Raw genomic sequence first — 21,938 nt, 5'->3', positions numbered from 1 at the left:
TCAGTAAAAGATCATTCATTTACGTGAGCTGAAAACTAGTTCTGCTTCCACCGTCCATTGCACGAGCTCTTGGCACCTTTTTTCCGTGCAGGATTGGTCGTTGACGCACTAGAAGAGGTGAATTTTGATGAAAGTTTCAGAGATCCTTTGCGCGATTATGCTGCGAGAAATTATTCGCAGTTTCCCAAAATACTAGCTTTCAGAATGAGGTCCGCTTCTCTGAATGAATGATCCTATTTCGCTTGGACAGCGTGTTTTTGTGCCTATGTTTTCACGCTCCTAGAATGGGGGTTCAATAACACCGGGTTTCAGAGAGGACGCAGGAAAGTGAAGGAAAACGTACATGTATTAGTTTGTAATGGCTAAAATGACGACAGCTACCATGGATAAGTTAAATAACACTCATAACACTCTCACACTGAAATTTCCTTATTTGTCTCGCGTTTCACGTATGAAAGGCAGGGAGATGTCACCCCAAGACCTGAGTGGGTAAACCAAGTCACCACAACTCTGTATATCGCTGTTGCACTGCTGGTTATCGACAATTTGTGGTGGTTGTATGCTGAGCGGACGCAGCCCGATGGCAATTCTGCCCCGAAGGGGATCCAGAGCTCTAGCCTATGAACGTATAACAGGATCTTCCAGGGAGAAGAAATGAACCCAGGCAGCAAAAATAGATCACGCCCACAGCGGGACCAGACGTTCTGCTCCCCAACAGGGGCCCAAACGTCAATGCAGTAATGGCATGCTGATGTAATAACCCGAGTCTACTCTATCTGTATGAGGATAGTCATGAAATTTTCTTGTCCTTCTCTGAAGACCCGATAGCAGGGTTTGATGATCGATGTCTGTACCTCTCAGTGCAGGTTAACTTTATGCTTTTTCCCGACGACCGGGCCTTTGATAGTTGTGCATCTGTAAAATAGCCATGGGGCGCCTCCCGGAGCAGGATCGGTCTGGGATGGCACAGTATAGATCTTGTTGACTAAGAAGGGATAAACTTCAGTGTTTGAGTTGATTGAAGGTCCGTCCCTGCACGAGATTTGGACTGTTCATAATGGCCGACTATCCTTTGGACGGACACTTCGGCGAAATCTGCGTGTACAGAGCAGCGGCGAGCATTTCGTGGCCGAGTGCCATGATGGTGGAGGGCAGTTCTCATTCAGCTCGTTCGTCTTTGATATTATTGCTCGGTCCTCGGCCTTGGTCGGTATCCGCTGCCACAACAACGGGGTGGTTAGAACTTTGGTCCCAGCCCTACATGGAAGCAAGTACTGTATTGTGCGTCGAAAGCCAGCCGGAACTAGAGAATCGGCGACTTCATGTAGTGACTAGACAAGTGTAGCTTTTCGGATCGCCCCTCCATGGACAAGGAAAGATGATGCTCTTGGGCTGCGGAAGCCGATGAAAGATTAGCGCCGCAGTGCCTGACACATTTCCGCAGCTAAATCTGATTCGTTCGAACCTTCGAGATGGCAGCAAGGCCTGATCTGCATGGTCTGGCGCAACCCAGCGGCTAATTGAAAGACATGATTTGGCAAAATGTCTTTCTCCCCGCAATCAGGTCACCGACATTCCAATCTATACAATCGATGCAGCCTAGTTTGACTCGCGCCCTGGTCTGTCCAAGCTTGAAGTGACTATCAGTATCTACTCTCTTCGCATCAATCTTGAGATGCATCCACCAAACCCCTATCTCTGTATAGTCATTCAGCAATCTGGATCCTTCACTTCTTCTCTCTTACGGGACTCTTTTGCAGCTTGATGCACGTAATTTAATATGGATTTGGGCCCGCATCTCGCGTATGATGGCGTTAACTACGAATGTACTATCTACGAATGATTCTTCATTTCTGAGTCTGCACTTTACGCCCATTGCAGGCAGACAACACGACATCAATGGTGTGAAAGGTGTAGGCGGGTTTTTGTTTCAACCCAAGCCAATATACGCATATTAAAGCGTCCAGCAGACATTATGTCTGTTCGATCTGTTCTCAACTACAAGACTTTGCTACCGGCGAGGAGCTTTAAGACCACTTAGTGGACTCTCATCACTTCTGTCCAGAGTGCCAACTAGTAGCCAGTCAATCAAGTCCTTGTCTGCCAGGGATTACGACCAAACATTCTGACAGAGTCACAACTATTTCTGAGCAACATGAACCACTGGGTACAGCGCGATGCTATGTCAGTATACTAGATGGCAGAACCAGGTTCATCACCACTGTTAAATTAAGTCCTATAGACTTACGTAAGTCATTAAGCCTTCTGTATTATAGTTAAAAATTATAGCTTATATTTTATAGCAATAATTCTAGCCACGTCTTCCATTAACAAAAGATCAAAAACTATTTCGACTGCTAAATCACTAACCAACCCCTTTAATAATGCTGTGCTTTACCTAATTTCTGGGCCCTGCATTCTTCCCTCATAGGCAAAAGATGCGCTGCTGCAGTGGTCTCCTCTAATTAGTAAATATCAAGATATGGTTGCCAAAACTGCAGAGATAGATACAGAGTGCTTAATATACCTAGTTAGATTATTTACTATTAATACAGAGCCTAAAATAATAAGTCCCCCTCTAGTGCCTCTAAAGTCATCATAGATAATAAACTGCTCTCTAAAGCTTCAGCAAGAATAATATACATTCACCTCTCCATTAAGAGATTTCCTAACTTTAAATTATGGAAGGTACTTTACATCTAACACACTTAACATAAAATCTCCATACATAAGTTAAGCTATATATCAATACAAAGCCCCATATACATTCCACAGCACAGGAACTCTGCTAGGGTAATAATCATTAATTATATACACTCCAACAAGTAATTACAAAGGCCAACGCCATACCACAGGCAAAGATGCAGCAGCAGAGGTAAGATCTGCGGGTGCTATTTCTAGGACACTGCAACTAATCCATGATATATATAGAAGGTATCTATCTAACACATCCATCATGTAATGGGGTAGATCAACACAGATGAATAGCATAACTAGTAGGAATTCAAATAATAGATATTTCTTAATAGAACACTATGCATCCTTCATGCTCCCATTCACAGTTACTTTATTAAGTACAAGCCCACTCTTTCTGCCTAGGGAGATAGAATGTCTCCAAGGCCATGCTAAGTATTAGGCTAAGGAATTTAAAGTATTAAACTGTTGTGAAGTCAGGGCACTTTCTCTAGTATAAGGCTAGGATGCATAGTGTTATATATTAATGCCCGCTAGCTAACATTATAAAGGAACTTTAGGTACTTAATAAGTACTATAAAAACATTCACTATATTTACAGTTCGCTTGAATTCAAGCAGTGTGGTCTTAAGGAACATAAAATTTATTATCTCAGGTCCTAGAGCATAGATAGTGCTGAGTATAGAAAAAACATATTAATCTGAATAAAAGCAGTAAATAGACCTTAATATATCTATAAAAGGATGGACTAGTAAGTTAGAGCAGGCTACAAACTAACAAGTCTATATCTGTTAAAGGCTTACTAAATATATAGTAGCAGCTTCACTCTGCCACATGACTGACCAAGGGCTTGGAATATCAGATAAGCTAAACTGTGAAACTCAGCCAGGATTAATATTAAATATTATGAATGCGAGCCGCAGAAAGATAGAGTCTATTAAGGTCTATATAGACTTAAATCTCTTTAAAGAAATTACCACTTTAGCAGAAACTAAAAGGCATATAGAGCTTATAGGTTACCCCATAAAGGTGACCTCTTGTAATGATATTCTTCATCCATTTTAAGCTTTTCCTATCCTTATTAGCCTTTGGCTCACAGCTACCTGTGTATATCACTATTCTCTTTTCACAAGGCGGTGTTGCGGACTAAGGTTAGCAGCCTTAGTGGACTTCTGCATCAGTCTCTTTCTGCTAATCAATGGAATACAGTCCCGATGACCCTTTGTGACTGTCTAGACCATTAAAGAATTCCATTATAATGAAATATCTACTTAATTACCAGAATATAGTTCTTAAGTAGACCAGGTTCACATATACAGCAGTATACTCTATGCCCACCTTAGACAAACCAAGAATTCTATATTTACTTATTAGAATTAGCCTTATACTAAATAGTAAATAGCTATTAGTAACCCTTCCCCTTTATTAAATAGGCCCAAATTAACTAAGTTATGAGACATATACATGAGGACACAGAACCAGTGCATATAATTCTAGTGATATAGAGTGGCCCTGACTAAGCTAGGAAACACTACCTTAGACCTAAGGAGGCAGTACCACTATGCAATCTAAGACACCAAGTAATAACACTAGCAGGAGTTCCTAAATAACACTAATAACACCTAGAAGGCAGCATGATATCTAGAACCTGGGGAGCAATCTATGGGGATTATCCCTACACTACCCCAGAGATCCGCGAGTCCCAGCATCGCCATCCTAATATTAAGGTGTTGTTAAGGTGTTATTAAGGTATTATCATAGTTAACATTGAGTTTGCCATTGAGTTTAGACATTAGTGGATCAGATGTTTAATAATGATGAGGAAAGGGCATATACACTTATATAGGCTTTTTTCCCTCTATTACCTAATATCCTAGATAAGCTAGGGGAAGAAAGGCAGCAGCTAGACCCTCTCCTAATGGGAGTAAGCTCCCTACATAAAGTTAAAGCTGTCCTTATGGAAGTAGCTCTATGGAGAGCCCTAGGGCCAGACAGACTCCCTATAATTTATAGTAATAAATCTGGCTAACCATAAAATACAAGATTATTAAGATCTTTAAGCCTCCCTCTAGTTTAGCTACTTCCCTAAAGCCTAGAGAGTAGCTAAGATTGCAGTGCTACCAAAGGTAGGATGGGACCCAGCATTACTAAAGTTATACCACCCTATCTCACTGTTAGCAACGCCTCAGAAGGTGCTAGAAACAGTAGTCACTAATAAGATCTTAGCTTTAGTGGAAAAGCACCAATCACTGCCTCTAAATTACTTCAGTGCGCAATGGAGGCGGTCATATAAATAAGTGCTTAACATCCTAGTGGAAAAGATACATGATGCATGGCATGAGGGACAGGTTCTCAGCTTAGTAAGCTTTAATATAAAAGATGCCAATAACAGAGTGGATCGGTGAGTGCTATTGCAGAGACTAGTTAAGCAGTAGATACAAACATCCTAGTCCGGTGGGTCGATAGCTTCTGCTCTATGCGGCGCTTCAATCATAGTAAATATGCATCAGTCTGAAGAAGTGGACATCCAACACACAGGGCTACTGTAAGGCTCGCTGCTTTCTCCAATCCTTTTCCTTTTCCTTAATGAGGGCCTAGCTAATGTTCCTATCACTAAGAAGAAAGGAGCCATCGCATTTATCAATGATTACACACGATGGACAGTAGGCCTGTCTATAGAAGTGAACACAACAATGCTTTAGTAGAAGGCAATCCCATAGGCGTTAGAATGGGCGGCATAATCCAGCACAACCTTAAAGCTGAAAAGACATCTTTCATCCACTTCATAGTAGCGGCAACGGCAACTCCCCGCTATTCCATTATATGTAGACGGTGCAGCCGTCAAGCCGGCGCCTAATGTGAAGATCTTCAGCGTGTTACTTAATCATGAGCTTTAATTTAAGCTATATATGAGAAAAGCTGCTAGCAAAGGAATAAAGGCCGTTCTAGCACTAAGACACCTCCGAGGCCACCGCCATCGGTTGCTCAGCAGTTATTTAACTCCATAGTTGCATTGAAGATCGACTCCGCAGCATCCGTGTAGTGCCCTGCCCGAAAGGATACTATTATTCCCCCCGGAATCGGGCGTCTGAATATATTTAGAGGATTGCAGCTCAGGCTATGGTTGGCATATTCCAAACTACGGCTCTCGCGGTTGCTGAGGCCGAGGCGGGAATTGAGTTGACCTACACACGATTACGTGCACGGATCATAAAGCACTAGATTACCTGCTACACACTATCGATGGACAATCCCTTCTGGCCGTGTCAAGCGGCGGCAGTTGGACAGGACGGCAGCTTCTCCTCACCGCTCAAGATATTGGCGGTCCATGGCCCGCAGTGCTTATCGGATATGGAGGTAATTCAAGCCTTTCCAGTAGAATCTGGCAACAGACACTCTGTGAGTTGATTACATCGGTTGGATCTACTCTAGACAACCTACATGAGACCAGTTATGCCCACCTTTGGCTATTCACCAGTGTTAGCATCCGCAATGGTTTGGTTAGAACTGGCCTGGTCGTCCGCGTTAACCAAGTCGACATTGTCACATCGAGTCAGACAATAGGCAGCGACGACGTGCTAAACGCTCACTACGCCCAGCTGGGCGCAGTTTTAGAGGCGAACTTATATGTCCGGAGGATGCTTCCCCGTATCCAGATGTCACCGAGGAAAATACACATGACAATTGTCGTGAGCAATCCTACTGTTTTACAGTATCTGGCGAAACCACATCTGCAAGGCGGCCAGGTTCTTATCACTCGGGCCATATTTTCTTGAAAGGTTCTACGGCGAAGCCGAAATTGCAATCGGAATTGCTCGAAAGAACTGTGAACTTGGCAGCCAGTACATTGACGAACCAACGACATCCACCATACCATACCGCCTATCGGGTCAGTACCAGCGGTCCATTCGCAAACTCGGTAACAAGTGGCGAAAGTTACTCAATCTCTTCACTTGTTGGGCACCAGTTTCCATCCATGCGGCTTGTGTTAATCTTCTGCGAGAATATTGTGATGCTGTACTTTGTTCCTCTCTCGCTCTCTATGGGCCAAATTTCTGTCGCGGATGACTATGCCTACCCTCACAAAGACCGTTTCTCGTGCTGCTCGCGATCATGCTTGGAATCGCGGCTTAGTGTCGACAACAGAGGATTGACACTGACCCGGGCAGCAGCAGCGATGATTATAGAAAGTCGAGCGCTGAAAAGTTGAGATTTATTGTCTACTTTGGTGGAGTTGGCGGACCAATCCTAGGTCACCGCGGGACAGACCTGTATCCTCCTAGGGTCACATGACGTCTATGACAATCCGAATCTGTCATTTTTCTTGAGACGGGAAAATATACTGCTAAGCCAAAAAGTGCCAAAGGCAGCTTTCCGGTCTTATATAGTAAATTTCTGTTGCGACAGCTTATTGAGAGCCGCAATCAATTGATAATGGAGAAGACATTATCCATTCTTGCTTTTCTGTTGAATCATTAGTTCAGTTTCGGTCATTGCGTCAAGTTTTCATCTGGTATAGTGGTGTCCAAAAGTATTCCAACCCCACCTACCAGGTCCCTTCGACTGAAGCCACCCAAGGCTGTCGGACTGTACTTTAGCAGGAGACCCCAGCGACCTGCTCTGCACGTCTTAGTACGTTATTTGGGGGCTGACGACTAAGAGGGAGGGCAATCGAAGGAGAACTCGTACATCGACAGGGGGTCAACGAGTAGGTCTGTAATTCCAAAATTTCCCTTCAACAATTATTACATAGCTGCGTCTCCGTAAGACTGTCAATTCTTGGGTTGTAAGGAGACACTTCCAATTGTAGGCTTCGGTCGCGCGCTTCCTGACTAGCGTGTTGGCATCTGTACCGACGAACGAACAATCTGAGTTGGATGAGGAGAGGCCGGAATGTTGCCGCTGACGACGCTATAAGGGCTATCCCGACTTCCAGCTCCGACCAAATTATCAAGCCGTGATTGTAGAACAGGTTTCTGGGGTCACGATAATCTCCAATATACGTAAACCTCACTACTGTCGCAATGCTTGCACTGTTGAACCCAAGGGGAGAAAAATTAGCTTGCCACTAAGGAACGTACTATAGTTGATCAAAAGGTATGATGCAGAACATACCAAGAGCCAAAGGCCAGGACAATGGCTATGTAAACTTTCGTATGCAAGCTCAAATGCATACGCCAGACGATAAAAACGGGAATGATACCCAGTACCCAGTCCACAGCACTGTTTATCGCCGAATGGATATAGATAGATACCACTGTGCCTTGTGCATCGCAATTGCCATGAAGAGAAGGGGAAATGGCTTGCTCCCAAAAAGCGGCTACAGGGCGACACTGAAAGAGAAGAAACAGGAGTATGAAGATACCAAAGCATGAGATAAGTAAAAGGACAACATAGATAATCCTCTTGTAGAGATTTTCGACGCAGAACCTGAGGAGAAATATCCCAACAGAAATTTTGACAAAAGTCGTGGCTGCGACATATGAAATCTCACATACCAAGAGAAGCTAGAAAATATCTGTCAGCATAAATTGTACACTTATCAGTCAGTTGATTGAGGGTACTAACCTTTAGTCCCACGCGGAGATTGTCTGGCTGGATATTCGTCCAAACATGCTCAAAAACACCGATTCCAGCAGTTATGAATATAGAAACCGAGCTTAGGATGAAGAAGACCTGAGATGCAATTAGATAATATTCTCCCAATTCCTGATTTCACCATGGAGACAAATGGGGAAAAACCCAGTCAGCGGGAGACATACCAGAGACACCACAGAGAATACATCATCCATGCCAAAACAACGTGTCAAATACAGCAGCACGAAGCATCGCAAACCCACGGTAATTGACGAGAGGCCGAGGAATATTACCACAATGACAACAAGCTCCAGACTTCGGTCCAACATAGACGGCAACGTAAATATGAGGTCACTTCCCGAACCAATTCAGACATCGTCTCATATATATCACCAACGTATTGTCTCCGTTCTTGCAGGTTATGTGGGTGCATACCCATCCTGAAATCTGGCCCTCATGATTTAAATGGGGAAAACGTCATATCATCCAATTTCTGAAGGCGGTAAGAAAAGGGAGGTGGCGGGGGCGATAGTTCAAACTGTAATTATTGGACAATGGTCGACCTCGAATTAAAGATAAACACAAATAGGAACAAACATAAACAAATGGAAGTCGGAATCAGACGTCGTTCCCCTTAGCACCGCTGTAACTCATGTCCTCGGTGCTAACTTCACACCCAGGTCTGCGCAGCTAATGAGGCCGTCGCTTGCCACTGGTGCACTCGCTTTGATCAAGGGAGTACAGTGGACCTGGCACTGCAGTCCTAACGGGCGCCATCTTCTTCCGTTACACTCTTCTGACGGGTCAAACTCTTTCGGGTTCATCTAGCCCAAGAGACATTGGGTCAACTCCCTAGGACTGACCAAAGAGACCTGTCTTGACCATCTAGTCCGTCACTATTGTACACGCTTCAGAACGCGTCAGAAGCTCGTCGCGCCCGGAGGGCGATCCACAGGTCGGACAGAGCGTTCCTGATCTATTCGCGCTCGTCCTGGTATAATGGGCGCTCGAGCAAGACGTGATCGACTGTCTAGTGTCCTATATCACAGTCATATCGTGCTGACTCGCGCCGGTCGATGCGATTCAAATAAGCGGCTAGGCCGACTCGGCCAGTGCGCAGCTACATCAGACTAGACACCGTGGCCTTACGATGGCCTGACTAATATTCTAGGGTTTCCTTTGTCGGTGCTTTGATCAGACATCTTGTTGGCCGGCTGGACTTCTCCTTGGCCCACGCCCTTTCTCACTCGACCTTCGCCTCGGTGCGAATTCGGCGTTTGGATGCGGCCGCGAGACGGATATATGCTCGGCCGGTCCTCTTCTGGACTACGCAAATTGGCCAGCCTCACTATTCGGTGTCTCCGGGATAGGTGGTTCCGTTTCTAAGTCGATTGCGATCGGCTGGGAAGACTGGGATGGTTCCTCTTCCTGTCGTCTCTTTACGCATATACCGACATGTCCAGCTCATTCCTTTCTGGACGACCTGATCTGACCAGATGATGTGCCGTGTTGCCATCACTCTCCGCATTCCGGTAGTGTAGTGGCACGCGGTGGTAGGCAGGGGGATCAGCGAGTGCTTGTTTCGCCTCGGTCATAGCTACCCTCTTCACTGCGCAATCTGACTATGGGCGGGGTCCTCCACCGCAATTGGGACATCTGACCGGTATCGTTTTTCCCTTTGTCGATGGACGCTCCCAGGTCGGGTACCAATGGCACAGTGACCACATTGTCGTTGGAACAGTGTGACTGAATTTGGCCCGGTTTTTCGCATTTCCTGCATAGCTTTGTCCGCCTTTCTCTACGGATACGCACGGCGTGGTGGATTTGCTTTCCCCAAACGACGCCGGTGATGATCGCGCGCTTGGCTACGACTGGGCTGGTGAACTCGAGCAGGATCGCGGCCTCTGCTCGTGGACCCGGCCATGTTAACCAGCCAAGATACTGGATCGCCGCACCTTCGCCCCAGTTGTTCTGTGCAAGCAGCTCACGTACAACGTCAGCCATCGTCTCTGGGATAAGCTTCATCGATCTCACCGGGATATTATATGCCACCATTCCCCATGACGGTTCCTGGACGACCGAGCCTGGTCCGAATGCTCTCAGCCACTCGGTGTGCTTACGGAAGAGCTCCGCTCCCGCAGCACCGCTGGCGTCCATGGCCACATCGCCTGATGGCAGCTCTCGAGCTACTACGAAGCTTGCCCCGCTAGCTAAGGCCGTGGAGCACTTCAGTCGGCAACCGTCGCTCTTTGTCTTTCTGTCCGCTCCACGAGCTCCTTCGGCGATAACGTTCGAATTTGCTCGCGATTCGGTCCAACCTTCACAATGACCTCTCGATCTTCACGGAGCTCAAATTCTGGTACCCCTGGAGATGACGTGCCGTTGCTTCGGGTCTTGGGTGCCATAGCCGTGGCCAAAGAAAAGCAGGTTCTCATGTGAACCATAAGTTGCTAGCGGTAAGTTACCGCTCCATGCTCTGACACCATGATACCCGCTGACCCACCCCAGTTCGATGGACGACATCGCAAAAGGGGCCCGCCGAGTTGAACCACCTGAAGAACAATGGCACGGACGATCGATATGTCACTGGATATATCCGGGCTGTCCGCCAATACGCGCTCAACGCCCAGAGGAGCGACGCCATGGGGATGGCCAAGGTGCTTGAAGCGCTGACCAAGATCAACGCCGACACCGAACGCCTGAACCAGCGAATGACAACCATTGAAGCCTCAACAAGCACTCTATCGAGATCTTTGTCCTCCGTCCCTGTCGATTCTGCGCTGGCGTGGCGCAGTTTCCGAGCCAGAGACTGGCAGCGCGGCTTGGTATTCGTATGTAAGCCTGGGTCTATTTGCAACTCCGGTGTTATAACCGCCGAGTATCGGCAGATTCGACATAGATCCAAGGGTATTTCAACATGCCCTCGACCGCACGCTTTGTATTCAATCAATCTTTTCATATTGAATTGGTCCCGCTTGATCTTTTTCGTCTTGGATGCATACTAATTTATACACATCTAGCTCGATCTGATAGCTTCCTCTCGGCCGCTGGCTATTGTATAGAGTGTGGGTCCCACAAACAAACTATGTATTACGTTAATCAAAGAGCTTATGTGCAGGGTGAACAATTTTTCGGTCATGATTCTGCTCATTCCTTTCCGCAAGTCCCGTCGCAATAATGTAGCGATTCTAAACGATCAGATATTTGCTCCCTAGGCCCACGCCCTCGAGTTCGGTTCATCGAGGACTGTTTCACTGAGTGATGGATATTTCAGAAGCGGTAGTAGGTACCAAATGAGTACCCAATGAGAATAAGAGATTTGCTTTTATTGACCTTAACTGACTCGCGTAAGTGTGGCAATAAGTGCAAAGAAGGTTCCATCGAAGTCTAAACAAATCGGCAACTACTAGAAGGCCCAGGTCTCTATGAAGCAACAATAGGAAAACAATCGAATTAATGAAACATACCATTATAGACAGGGGGCTACAATAGTGCTGTAGCACTATTAGCCCCGGACTTCCGGGCCACCTGCTGTTTCATAAAGCCAGAAAGGAATCGCGACATTTCCTCGTGGTCGTCCAGCTCTCCCACCCAGCTCACATACTGATCAGGACGAAGAATGACGTTGGCACCACGGCTTGGATCAATGCCATAATTGGCATAAGCTTGACCATGTCCCTCATTATAAGACTCCTCATCGACGTAGACCTTCCAATAATCCCAACCCATGTCGCCGTGATGAGGATGGAACGCCTCCGGAAGATCCAGGAGTTTGATACTTGTTTGAGGTCTGGCGTGGACTGTCAAGACCTCGATTACGCTGTCGATCGACTAATCTGGCGGTGTATATCGGCGACCGAATGAATTGGGAGTCTTTTCGCCTAGATTTTACAAGCGCTGCATGTTGAGGTGCTTGGTGAGTCGTCCAGGGAAAATGATCACCTGCCAACGCCTGTTGCTCTTCAACAGTTCTTGCAGATGCCACGGACGTGCGTCCGCTTGACTCAAAACTTTGAAACTGGGCATACGCTTGCCAATATCAATCTTCGTTGCCGGCTCTGGCTTGCTGGATATTCGGACCCCCTGGTTGCCTGATACGTCAGTGCCGTTGCCTTGGTCTGCGGTGTCGCCTTCCTTCGCAACGATGAGACTGGCACCATAGTTGACCGCTGCATAACCGAGATTAGCATTAGGAAATAGATATTGAGAGACATGCGGAGCTCACCGATGCCACTTGTAAACTTGTTTCCTTTCTCAAATGCCCTCCCTCCTAAATTCTTCCATGCTGACTCCCTCTTCATCCAGGACATCCTTGGCCGGGCGTCCTGAGAAAAGCCGCGAAAAGCGTTGGCCGAAAGCAATTAGGTCTCGTGCGATTCGCCTTCTTGCGGACTGATAGGTCTTGAGAATTGGTCCCTCTCTGTAACCCTTAATTACGTGCGCGAGCTTCCATCCCAGGTTATACGCTAATCCACACGTGAGTCTCCGAGCTTGAGCGCTCAGGACCAAGAAAACCTACTGTCTTGCATGCTCACATTCATACCCTGCCCAGCCTTAGGCGAGTGAGTGTGGACTGCATCGCCAGCCAGGAAGACACGTTCGTGCAGCGAAAAACGATCGCCCACACGCTGGCCAATTTGGTACGCGGTCCACCAGTCGCAATACGCGTAGTCAAGTTTATAAGGTTGCAAAATGGGCTGAGCTGATTTCAGGATAATTTCCGGAGTGATCCAGGACCGATCAGCCTTTGAGCTGGCGACCTGGCGACCTGGGGACGTGTATACTCTCCGGGATATGGACTTGCAAGAGATTAGTCATTTCTGGTTTGGTTCGGTAGCTTCGCCACTGAAATTGTATTTTCGATTGTCTTGCGAATGTGGATAGTCTATGAGGGAAAGCATCTGCTTGAATGGTTGTGTGGCATTTTTGTGGGTTGTATCCCAGAGGGATGAGTACTTTTGCTGAGGATATGGATTTAAATTAGCCCCTTATCATTTTTGACGCTAAGAAGCAGATTTGGTTAGTACAGCTCCAAGATCCCAGTGCTTTGGTCACTGAACTTGATGAACACAATCGTAAACTTTCTGGCTTTAGGTTTATTCAAAACCTTCCTTTATTACGCTAGACCAGTGCGCCATCCAGGGCTGGGGGCCTTAATGAACTTGGATTATATTAATGATCTCCAGGTGCCATACTCTTACTCTTTGGTTAGTGGAAACTTTCCTCTGTAAATGGTCAGGCCCACTCCATACTGCCAGTCAGTTCGATCCTCTGGATCAATAAATGGACCGCTTATCCTTTTGTTGGCTAGGTTATTGTTCGTCCGCAGCGGGTCGGGTCATACAAGGGAAGGTAATGACGCCTTCAACAATGCTCTAATATGATAACCCGAACCGCTAAATAAGCCCGTAGAACTTCACTTGTCACTTCGAGGTTCTGCGCAACCAATGCAATGCCATCTGAAGCTGAATAACTAGAAGGATCGTTGACTCTGGAAAGCTGATGCAATCATTGAACCCGGGTTCGTTTGGAAAAAACATCAAGCTCGCAAGTCTGCATGAGAGACGCTGAGACTTTCCCCTCAAATACCTACTTTTCGTCTAGTAATTCTGGTAGACCTTAGACTACTACTTACACTGCAGGTCTGGCCCCACTGCATCATTTCCGGTCAGTTACCGAGTGTTATTTTTTAGGCAATATTGTACCTATCTCTCTACGCGAGATCTATGATGTTCTAGAATAGAGGCATACAAAGCAATTTTACCGAAAGTTAGTCTTATATTCTGATATTGTAATAGATATCTCATACACAAAGAGATTTGTAGAACAGAGTATTTTATAATTTTCCACGAGAGTACTTTGCGTATCTATTAGCTAGTGTATGGCAGGGAGCACGGTTTCGGGTCTGGTGATCATGGATTCTGTTGGCGCTTGGGCTTGGACACTAGCTTCTCCGCGGACCCGGGATTGGTCACTACACAGCTGATAAACACCAGCATGTTAATTATTTCTATCTATAGTGGGATGTCAAAAGTATATGGTGCTCCCCTTTTGGGGGAGGTTCGTGCCCAATTTATGTTGTTTACTTTGATGCCTCGCAGACAACGACCATGTTGGCGCAGTGACAGTGCCACCGGACAAAAACCAACACGTAAAATAACTAAAGCAAGCCTTCGTTGGGCCATTGGCCAACGGGTCAGTCCACGCCGCAGAACTCATGGGGATATAGTATGCTATTAGCCTAATGGACAAAGCTACGTGCGGGGACCAGGACTGGGGGCGCTGAGGCGGGAGCAGAAAGAAAAGAGTTCTTTTGGATGTTGAAAAACGCACTACCTGTTAGCACGCGAAGTAGCTTAGAATGTACATAAGGATGGCAAATCTTCGGGTCTAGCCTTGATCCAAGCTAGTATTCCGCCTCTACCAAATCTACGCATACTACTAAATAAGATCACTTCTCTTTTGGGAAAGTTATGCATTATATGTACTAGGTCTAGACTACTCTGTATAACCTAAGTTAAAAGCAAAATGGACTAGCCTACATCACAAAGGATGACAAAAGAAAAGTGATAGATGTTCGAATTTGCTTAAAGAGTGCCTCCTGGTCTATCTCTTTATTCCAAGATTCACACTGCTATTCTCGAACCTTGGACACCTTTTGATATTAAAGTGTAAGGAGATAGTCATGCAACTCAAGGATAGATTTCGCAAGACCCTCTCTGGCAGATCGCGTTCTTCGCCTGCCTTTATTTACTCGAATCCCTATGAAACCACTCATTCTCGACCATCTGCTGCTTTTACCACGCTTCCCAGTCGCCTCCATAAACAGGATGCACAGGCAGTAAAATCAGCGGAGATGTTTAGTAAAGAGGTGTCGTCTGCGTTACCTCAAGAGGCATTGGGCTCCGCCTGCCGGTTGAACTCATGTGTCGGCCACATCTCGAGTCTCGTATACCCTGAATGTCTACCGGAAAGGCTACCGGACGTGGCTATGATATTGGAGGCAGGCACTATCCACGACGGTATTCTATCCTTGTTTTACTGGTAGACATTGAGGCTAATTGAGGAGGAAGATGTCATCGACAAAGACGAACTCGGGCATACCACAAATTATCATAAAATGGCTACTTCGGCTTTACGGACCTCCTTGGGAGTCGCTACCTTGAGCTCAATACAAGGCTTGAAAGGCAATGCATTTATGTCGAGAAAACTCACTGCATTCATGGCAAAGTATGGGGCGAACGGCAAAGCGCTAATGTCAAGATGCTTGGAAAGCTGGGTCCAGCCACAGGAGTCGATGGTGGAAACAGAGCCTGTCAATTTTGAAGATTCTGTAGCCAGCCGAGTCGTGACTGTCGGGGCAAGGTATGTCTTCTTTGCCATGGCAGAAAATCATCCTAACCTCCTTGTTTCAGGGCGATGTGGGGAATACTTGAATTCTCTCTGGGCATTCAGTTGTCGGACGAGGATATTAGACAGATCAAACATATCTTGGACGTTGCAGACCGCATCTTCGCCAACACAAATGACTATTTCAGCTGGGAAGTTGAGCGCGATAGTGGCCAGAGGGTGCAAAACACGGTCAAGACAGTCATGGACAGGGAGGGTAAATCCGAGCAGCAAGCCAAGGAGAAACTCCGAGCCGCGATCCTGGAGGACGAGCGGAAGTACCAACTCCTAGTGAAACAGTTCGCACTTTCGGCTATAGATGTCCCATCGGATGTGCGGAGATTCCTAGTCATGCTTGAGGTGCTTCTCGGCGGCCATCATATCTGGTGTGCTGCCTGTGAAAGGTACAAATGCCGCGCTCCATCTGTTGGGAATCCCTCTGTTAGGAAAGAAATCTTCATACCCGACAGAGTCGAGGAACCGAATGAGGGCCCCGTAAGTTTGGTAGCCCTTGGCAATTCGGCTCTCCTGGATCCAGTGCACTATATCCAATCCCTACCATCCAAAAACATGCGGTCAAAAGTTATCGACGCCCTGAACATCTGGTTCCAACTCCCCCATCACCTGGTGGACACCGTCAAGGGCATCGTTGACGACCTCCACAACTCGTCTCTCATTCTCGATGACATCCAGGACTCATCTTATCTGCGACGAGGGAATGCCGCAACACATCATGTCTTCGGCTCAGCCCAATGCATCAACAGTGCTACCTACCTAGTAGCGCAAGCGGCTTCCAGGATTATTGTCCATAACCAGCAACATCCATCCCTGATTATCATCTTTCTGGAGGGCCTTAAAGAGCTGGCACTAGGCCAGAGCTGGGATCTTAACTGGAAGTCCACGGGATACTGCCCGTCCACTGAGGAATACATGGCTATGGTTGATGGCAAAACCGGAGTGATGTTCGATATAATCATTCGAATGATGCACTGCTTCTCATCATCCCAGACGGTCCCAGTTCCCGAGTTGAACCGACTTACGAAACTCCTAGGTCGGTGGTATCAAGTAAGAGACGACTATCAAAATCTGCAAGACGAACAGTACACGGCGCAGAAGGGACTCTGCGAGGATCTAGACGAAGGAAAGCTATCGTATCCGCTCACCATATGTTGCAATACCGATCCCAAGGCCCAAAGGATTATCATGGGAATTCTCCGGCAAAGGCTTCCGGGAACACCGCTTCTATTTAACGTCAAGATGCAGATCCTTGACTTGATTCGGCGCAGTGGTGCACTTCAGCAGACGTGGGAGCTCCTCCAGAAATTTAAAAAGCAGGCAGATGCCGCCCTTTCCAACTTGGAAGCCATTACCGGAGTGCCAAACGAGGACCTTCGCGTGGTCCTGACCCTGCTAGGCAATATAACAGCTCCATAGAAGCCTGTATTAATGAATCTTACTCTCTCTGAAATGAAGTCCTATATGATAAAAATATTTTAATAGTCCCGAGGATCCTATGTCCCTTGGATACAAGGCTAGGCCAACACCACCACGGAAAAATACACATATATTTGAACCGCTCCCCGATGGGCATTTCCAAGGTGACAAGATACCTTGACACCATGAAATGGCCACTTCACGTGCTTTCAGCTTCACAAGTTGGGCTAGACACTTTCTAGCCTATTCAATGAATCAAGCTAGAACACTTTGTCTGCATATTTATTTCATTTTGCCTTCCTGGACCAATCGCGTAATTAGTAAAAGTGGTAGTGCAGGTACACTAGTGGACAAATGTGTGTGATACACGGACATGCATCAAGTAAGGTCGATGATATGATTCGTTACTAATGGCACTGTGAGGGTACTGATTTGTAATTGAGGTTAAATAGACATATCAGGGTGAGATTTAACCGTCGGCTCAGGAGGCATCAACGCTAAGCCGCTAATGAGGATGTAGTAACACGGCCGAGTGGTCGACTTGTCATTGTTTGCGCAGATCTAGCGCAAAGGGAGAGGCCGCCTAGCTATGACCTGTCAAATCCGCCTTCCGCGGAGTCCCAAATAAGGATGGGACAACAATGTGTGGCCATTATTCATTGGTCTTGAGCACAAGGAATAAATGAGGATGCACTGCCTCAGTCCAAAGCAAAATTGCACAAGCCTATTACAAGAAAAGGTAGAAAATGATCTGCAACTGACTGCTCGATAAGTGGAACAGCGCGGACTATCAGTGTGAGAATGTGGCTGGCTGAACTCCGGTCCATTGATGGTTCTGACTCACACTCAAGGACTCATTTTTGGGACATTAAACTTCCCCTGAGCTGGCTGAGCTGCATGAACGAACGCCTTGGCTATTTTTTGGCTGGTCGTGCAGTTACTGAAGCGTGACCTGAAGATAGACCCTGGAACGTCGCGATGATTTAATGCTATGAAACCCAACATAGGGATCTAGTATCATTATCGGGAATTATTCTGCAATTGAAGAGCTGTTAACCCGGACCTAGCTCGTAAGGAGCTTTGAGTTTGACAAGAAAGCAAAGCTATTGAATTATGTGGGACGGCGACATCGTCGAAAGCAGGCGGGAACTATAACTATATGGGCAGAACATAGTATGGACTGATTGCAGATTGTGACAAATCATCTGCATACTGCGGAGCATTATATTCTTTTCAATGTGGTATCGTCTGAATTTTCGGAAAAGACGAACTACTATCCGACTAGGGTAAATAATCACTGCTGTCCGCTTAATATATCTCGTAATATCTGGTTGTCAGATGACTATCAGTCACTTTCAAAGTCTCGAATCTATACGGAGTGCTTTAGCTACTGTAGGCATAGTTGATTTGGGGAAAGCGTTGACTTCAGAGTAGAAAAAACTTTTTTAAACATCTTTAAATGAGATATATAGCCTTCCTGTAATTGCCCTGGAGTTGCGTACCAAAGCATATTGGACAGAACAATATGAGTTTGAATTCAACACAGTGCCTATCAGGCGAGAACCCAGTGCAGCTGTCTTCTTCTAACATCTGCAATCCTGGTTTTCTTTGTACGTCTGAATTCCATACAATAAGTCAATGGCATTAACGCGTTTGTACAAGCAGGCCTGAACAATACCGCAGAGCACCCGCCAACGTATTGCCCTCCAACCCCCAATTGCCTTATTACCCGACTTCAAGCTGCGGCAAATATCTGCTCTCAGCCACAGGGAGTATACGAACCCATAATATGCAGGCCAGGTTACTACTGCCCCCGTGATGGGAAACAACAAATTGCCTGCCCCAAGGGATATTATTGCCCACTAGGTAGCATTGAACCGTTTAGATGCAAGGCACTCTCAAGATGCCCCGGGGGCAGTGCTTACGAGCGTCCTTTTCTCGGATTCCTAGTCTGTGGTCTTCTAGACTTGTTCCTAGTGTGCTTATTTCTCTGGCCGCGCATTAAGAGTAAGAGGCGAGGAGGGGTGCAGGATGATGCCGGGCTCGGGTCACAGGAATCACAGATGGAAGAGCAACCAGCATCTGATTGTGACAGACAGGAGCCAGGAGCTGTGAATTGGATCGGTCTTCCGTTATTGGAGGACTCGACGGAAATGGGCCTTGAACTAAGGTTTGACAATGTCTGTCTTCGCAAGCCCAAATCAGCCGAGTTTATTCTGTCCTCTATCAACGGAACGGTGAAAGCAAGCAGCCTCACGGGTATTATGGGGCAATCTGGGTCCGGGAAAAGTAAGTGTCAGAACCTGCAGGGGAGCTATGTGGCTGACGAACCGTGCTCCGAATAGCAACGCTTGTCAATATCCTGGCTGGGAAGATCCCGGCGACCTCAGGGTCTCTGTTCTTAAACAACGTCGAGAAGAACTTGACCGAGTAAGTAAGAGGCCGATTACGTTGGAGCATCCTGCTAATATTAATATAAAGAAGACAGAACTTCTCAGCACTGGTAGGCTTCGTCTCACAAGATGATATCGTGCACCCGCACCTCACCGTATTTGAGAACATCCTTCATTCGGCTCGTATCCGACTGGGCCGTGCATTAAATGACCAAGTAATTCAGAAACATGTTCATGAAGTGGTTGACGGTCTAGGCCTCAGGAAAGTCAAACACAGCGTTGTTGGCTCCCAACAGCGGCGTATCATCTCTGGGGGCGAATGCAAGAGAGTCAGCATTGCTCTGGAGCTGGTTGCTGCACCACAAGTCTTGATTCTGGATGAACCGACGTCTGGGCTGGATGCTCAAGCGGCTCTCTCAATCATGGCTTTGCTGAAGTCACTTTCGCGTCAGGGGATCACGGTTATCTGCGTGATCCATCAGCCCCGTGTTGAGATCTTTGACGCGCTAGATAATCTACTACTCCTTGATCAGGGGAGAAGTGTATACACTGGCCGAGCGTCTGACGCCAAACCGTACTTCCAGACGCAGGGCTACGTATTCAATCCAGGGCTGAACCCCGCGGATCTGATCATGGATATCATTTCTGGAAAGGTCCAGCCAACGAGCCTCGATGCAACGGATTCCAAGCGTCAAGAGTTACTGTCAGGGGACACGCTCGAAACTGTACCCTCGTCGCCCTATCGTAACAGGCGACCGTTGTTCAACGAACTGGAGACAAGATACAAGAAAAGGATTGCCTCCTGGCACAGGCAAGTATACCTCTGCGTTGTTCGTGACCTCATCCAGCAAAGCAGGCAAGTCCCCATGTTCGTGACGGAAATCATGGGCGGAATCCTTACGGGATTGTTGATTGGACTGGCCATGTACGAGCTTCGTGGCCAAGTATTCCAGGGCATGTTTCTGGCCCCATTCGAAGTTCTGTCCAGCGCTATCAACTACAGGCTTGTTACCCAGCTGGGGCTTCTAGGCTGCCTCGCCATAAGTCTGTTCCTTCCTAAACTGGATTATCCGTCGCTAATATATAGATAGCCTTCGCTGCGGCTGCACCAAGCGTTGGTATATTTGGAGAGGAGAGTACGTGTCAATGTCTTCATCCTCTGGTCTTCAGCTCCCCGCTAACGACAGACCCTAGTACTCGTTTTCAAACGTGAATCGCATTCAGGTCATTCAGAGGGCGCCTATTTCGTTGGAAAGGTTCTCTCGAGTTTCCCACGAAGCTTTATCGCTGCCTTTCATTACACGACATTTTATGCGGTCCTAGCAACCCCATTCGCCTCGTTCAATATGTTGCTAGTCCTCAACTTCCTCTACTTCTACTGCATTTACGGAATCGGGGCCATTGTAGCCGCAGTATCTAGTCGTGAGAATGGTCCCTTGGTCTGTCTCTTGGCGACCATTGTTATTGCGGTATTTGGGGGCTCGGAACCTCGTTTGCCAACGGTCAAGGGGTGGCGTCTCGAATGGCTCTGGTATATGAGCCCGGGTGTGAGTTCCATCCATCCACCTACAACTGTAACAATTGAGTACACGGGTTGACTGTTTCTGTTTCAGATGTGGTACTCGGAGGCCTTTGTCAACGAGCACGTCGCACCGTTCGCGTATCTGTACAACTTGGACGCGGCTTCACTGGAGACAGGGTATACGTTTTACCGCACTGGATTTGATATCGGGTAGGTGACTAGCCAACTGACTATGTTCTTTTCTTCCCTAGCCAGCGGAACTGATCTATACAGTCTAATGGTTATCATTGGGTTGGTGTGTCGAAGCATTGGCTGCTGCTTGATGGTGATTCGGGCAAGAACCGGCTGGTGGTAGGAATTGATGGAGAGACAAGATAGCACAGTCCCATCGCCAACCACGCTTACGGTTTTTGAGTACCACTGCTAAACTGATGCAATAATTTATGGGCAGGCTGGTTGGGAAGATCACAATGTGACCGAGAGAGGGAGAATTATCTGGAAGGCAGGAACACATCAGGCCAAAGTAATCCTATGGCTGAAAACCTGCTAGAGAGAGAGGACAGCATAAGAAGCCGGAGGGAAACATCTGTAAAGGGCGCTAGGATATCACGGTAGAAGACAGAGCTCGATCAGCTGTATCTGTAACACCAAGACATGTAAGGACGCAAGACATCTGCAAGAATCGCAGACGTGGCCTGGAACAAATTCATCCAGTCACCGACACATATAATCTCCGTCAAGAATAACTCCTGCATACGCTGTATCCTGAATATTACGTCAAACGTACCCTAGAGAGGCCTATTCGACATGTACAGGAGCTGGAAAATGGTAAGAACCTTCTGGTAATACAAAGGGTCAGAGGTCAATCATTACGATAACGTAATCCACAAGCGAGCGAGACACCCAACCAAGCGAGACAGCAAAACCTA

At 46.9% G+C, this 21,938-nt stretch overlaps 6 protein-coding genes across 6 annotated transcripts; 3 read left to right on the top strand and 3 right to left on the bottom strand.

Moving 5' to 3' along the window:
* Window positions 1-9,837: 9,837 nt before the first annotated feature.
* Window positions 9,838-10,428, bottom strand: Aud_005370 (uncharacterized protein; the record flags this gene model as incomplete). Its single annotated transcript, XM_043290299.1, has 1 exon — window positions 9,838-10,428. The coding sequence occupies one exon, from the start codon at window positions 10,426-10,428 to the stop codon at window positions 9,838-9,840; it is 591 nt and encodes a 196-aa protein (XP_043146234.1).
* A 168-nt stretch (window positions 10,429-10,596) lies between these two features.
* Window positions 10,597-11,333, top strand: Aud_005369 (uncharacterized protein; the record flags this gene model as incomplete). The annotated part of the gene is made up of 3 exons (XM_043290298.1): window positions 10,597-10,698; window positions 10,803-11,102; window positions 11,292-11,333. The coding sequence occupies 3 exons, from the start codon at window positions 10,597-10,599 to the stop codon at window positions 11,331-11,333; spliced, it is 444 nt and encodes a 147-aa protein (XP_043146233.1).
* Window positions 11,334-11,677: 344 nt separating this feature from the next.
* On the bottom strand, window positions 11,678-12,000 carry Aud_005368 (uncharacterized protein; the record flags this gene model as incomplete). The annotated part of the gene is made up of 2 exons (XM_043290297.1): window positions 11,678-11,694; window positions 11,775-12,000. 2 exons carry the CDS (start codon window positions 11,998-12,000, stop codon window positions 11,678-11,680), a joined length of 243 nt encoding a protein of 80 aa, XP_043146232.1.
* A 159-nt stretch (window positions 12,001-12,159) lies between these two features.
* On the bottom strand, window positions 12,160-12,581 carry Aud_005367 (uncharacterized protein; the record flags this gene model as incomplete). Its single annotated transcript, XM_043290296.1, has 2 exons — window positions 12,160-12,440; window positions 12,497-12,581. The coding sequence occupies 2 exons, from the start codon at window positions 12,579-12,581 to the stop codon at window positions 12,160-12,162; spliced, it is 366 nt and encodes a 121-aa protein (XP_043146231.1).
* A 2,810-nt stretch (window positions 12,582-15,391) lies between these two features.
* On the top strand, window positions 15,392-17,094 carry Aud_005366 (bifunctional terpene synthase/polyprenyl synthetase family protein; the record flags this gene model as incomplete). Its single annotated transcript, XM_043290295.1, has 2 exons — window positions 15,392-15,636; window positions 15,687-17,094. 2 exons carry the CDS (start codon window positions 15,392-15,394, stop codon window positions 17,092-17,094), a joined length of 1,653 nt encoding a protein of 550 aa, XP_043146230.1.
* A 2,063-nt stretch (window positions 17,095-19,157) lies between these two features.
* On the top strand, window positions 19,158-21,223 carry Aud_005365 (uncharacterized protein; the record flags this gene model as incomplete). The annotated part of the gene is made up of 6 exons (XM_043290294.1): window positions 19,158-19,383; window positions 19,440-19,524; window positions 19,579-20,531; window positions 20,579-20,623; window positions 20,682-21,034; window positions 21,101-21,223. The coding sequence occupies 6 exons, from the start codon at window positions 19,158-19,160 to the stop codon at window positions 21,221-21,223; spliced, it is 1,785 nt and encodes a 594-aa protein (XP_043146229.1).
* Window positions 21,224-21,938: the final 715 nt, after the last annotated feature.

This window comes from Aspergillus udagawae, assembly GCF_001078395.1.
Source record: "Aspergillus udagawae IFM 46973 DNA, scaffold_3, whole genome shotgun sequence".
Taxonomy (NCBI): Eukaryota; Fungi; Ascomycota; class Eurotiomycetes; order Eurotiales; family Aspergillaceae; genus Aspergillus; species Aspergillus udagawae.
This window is presented reverse-complemented; position numbering and strand designations above follow the sequence as displayed.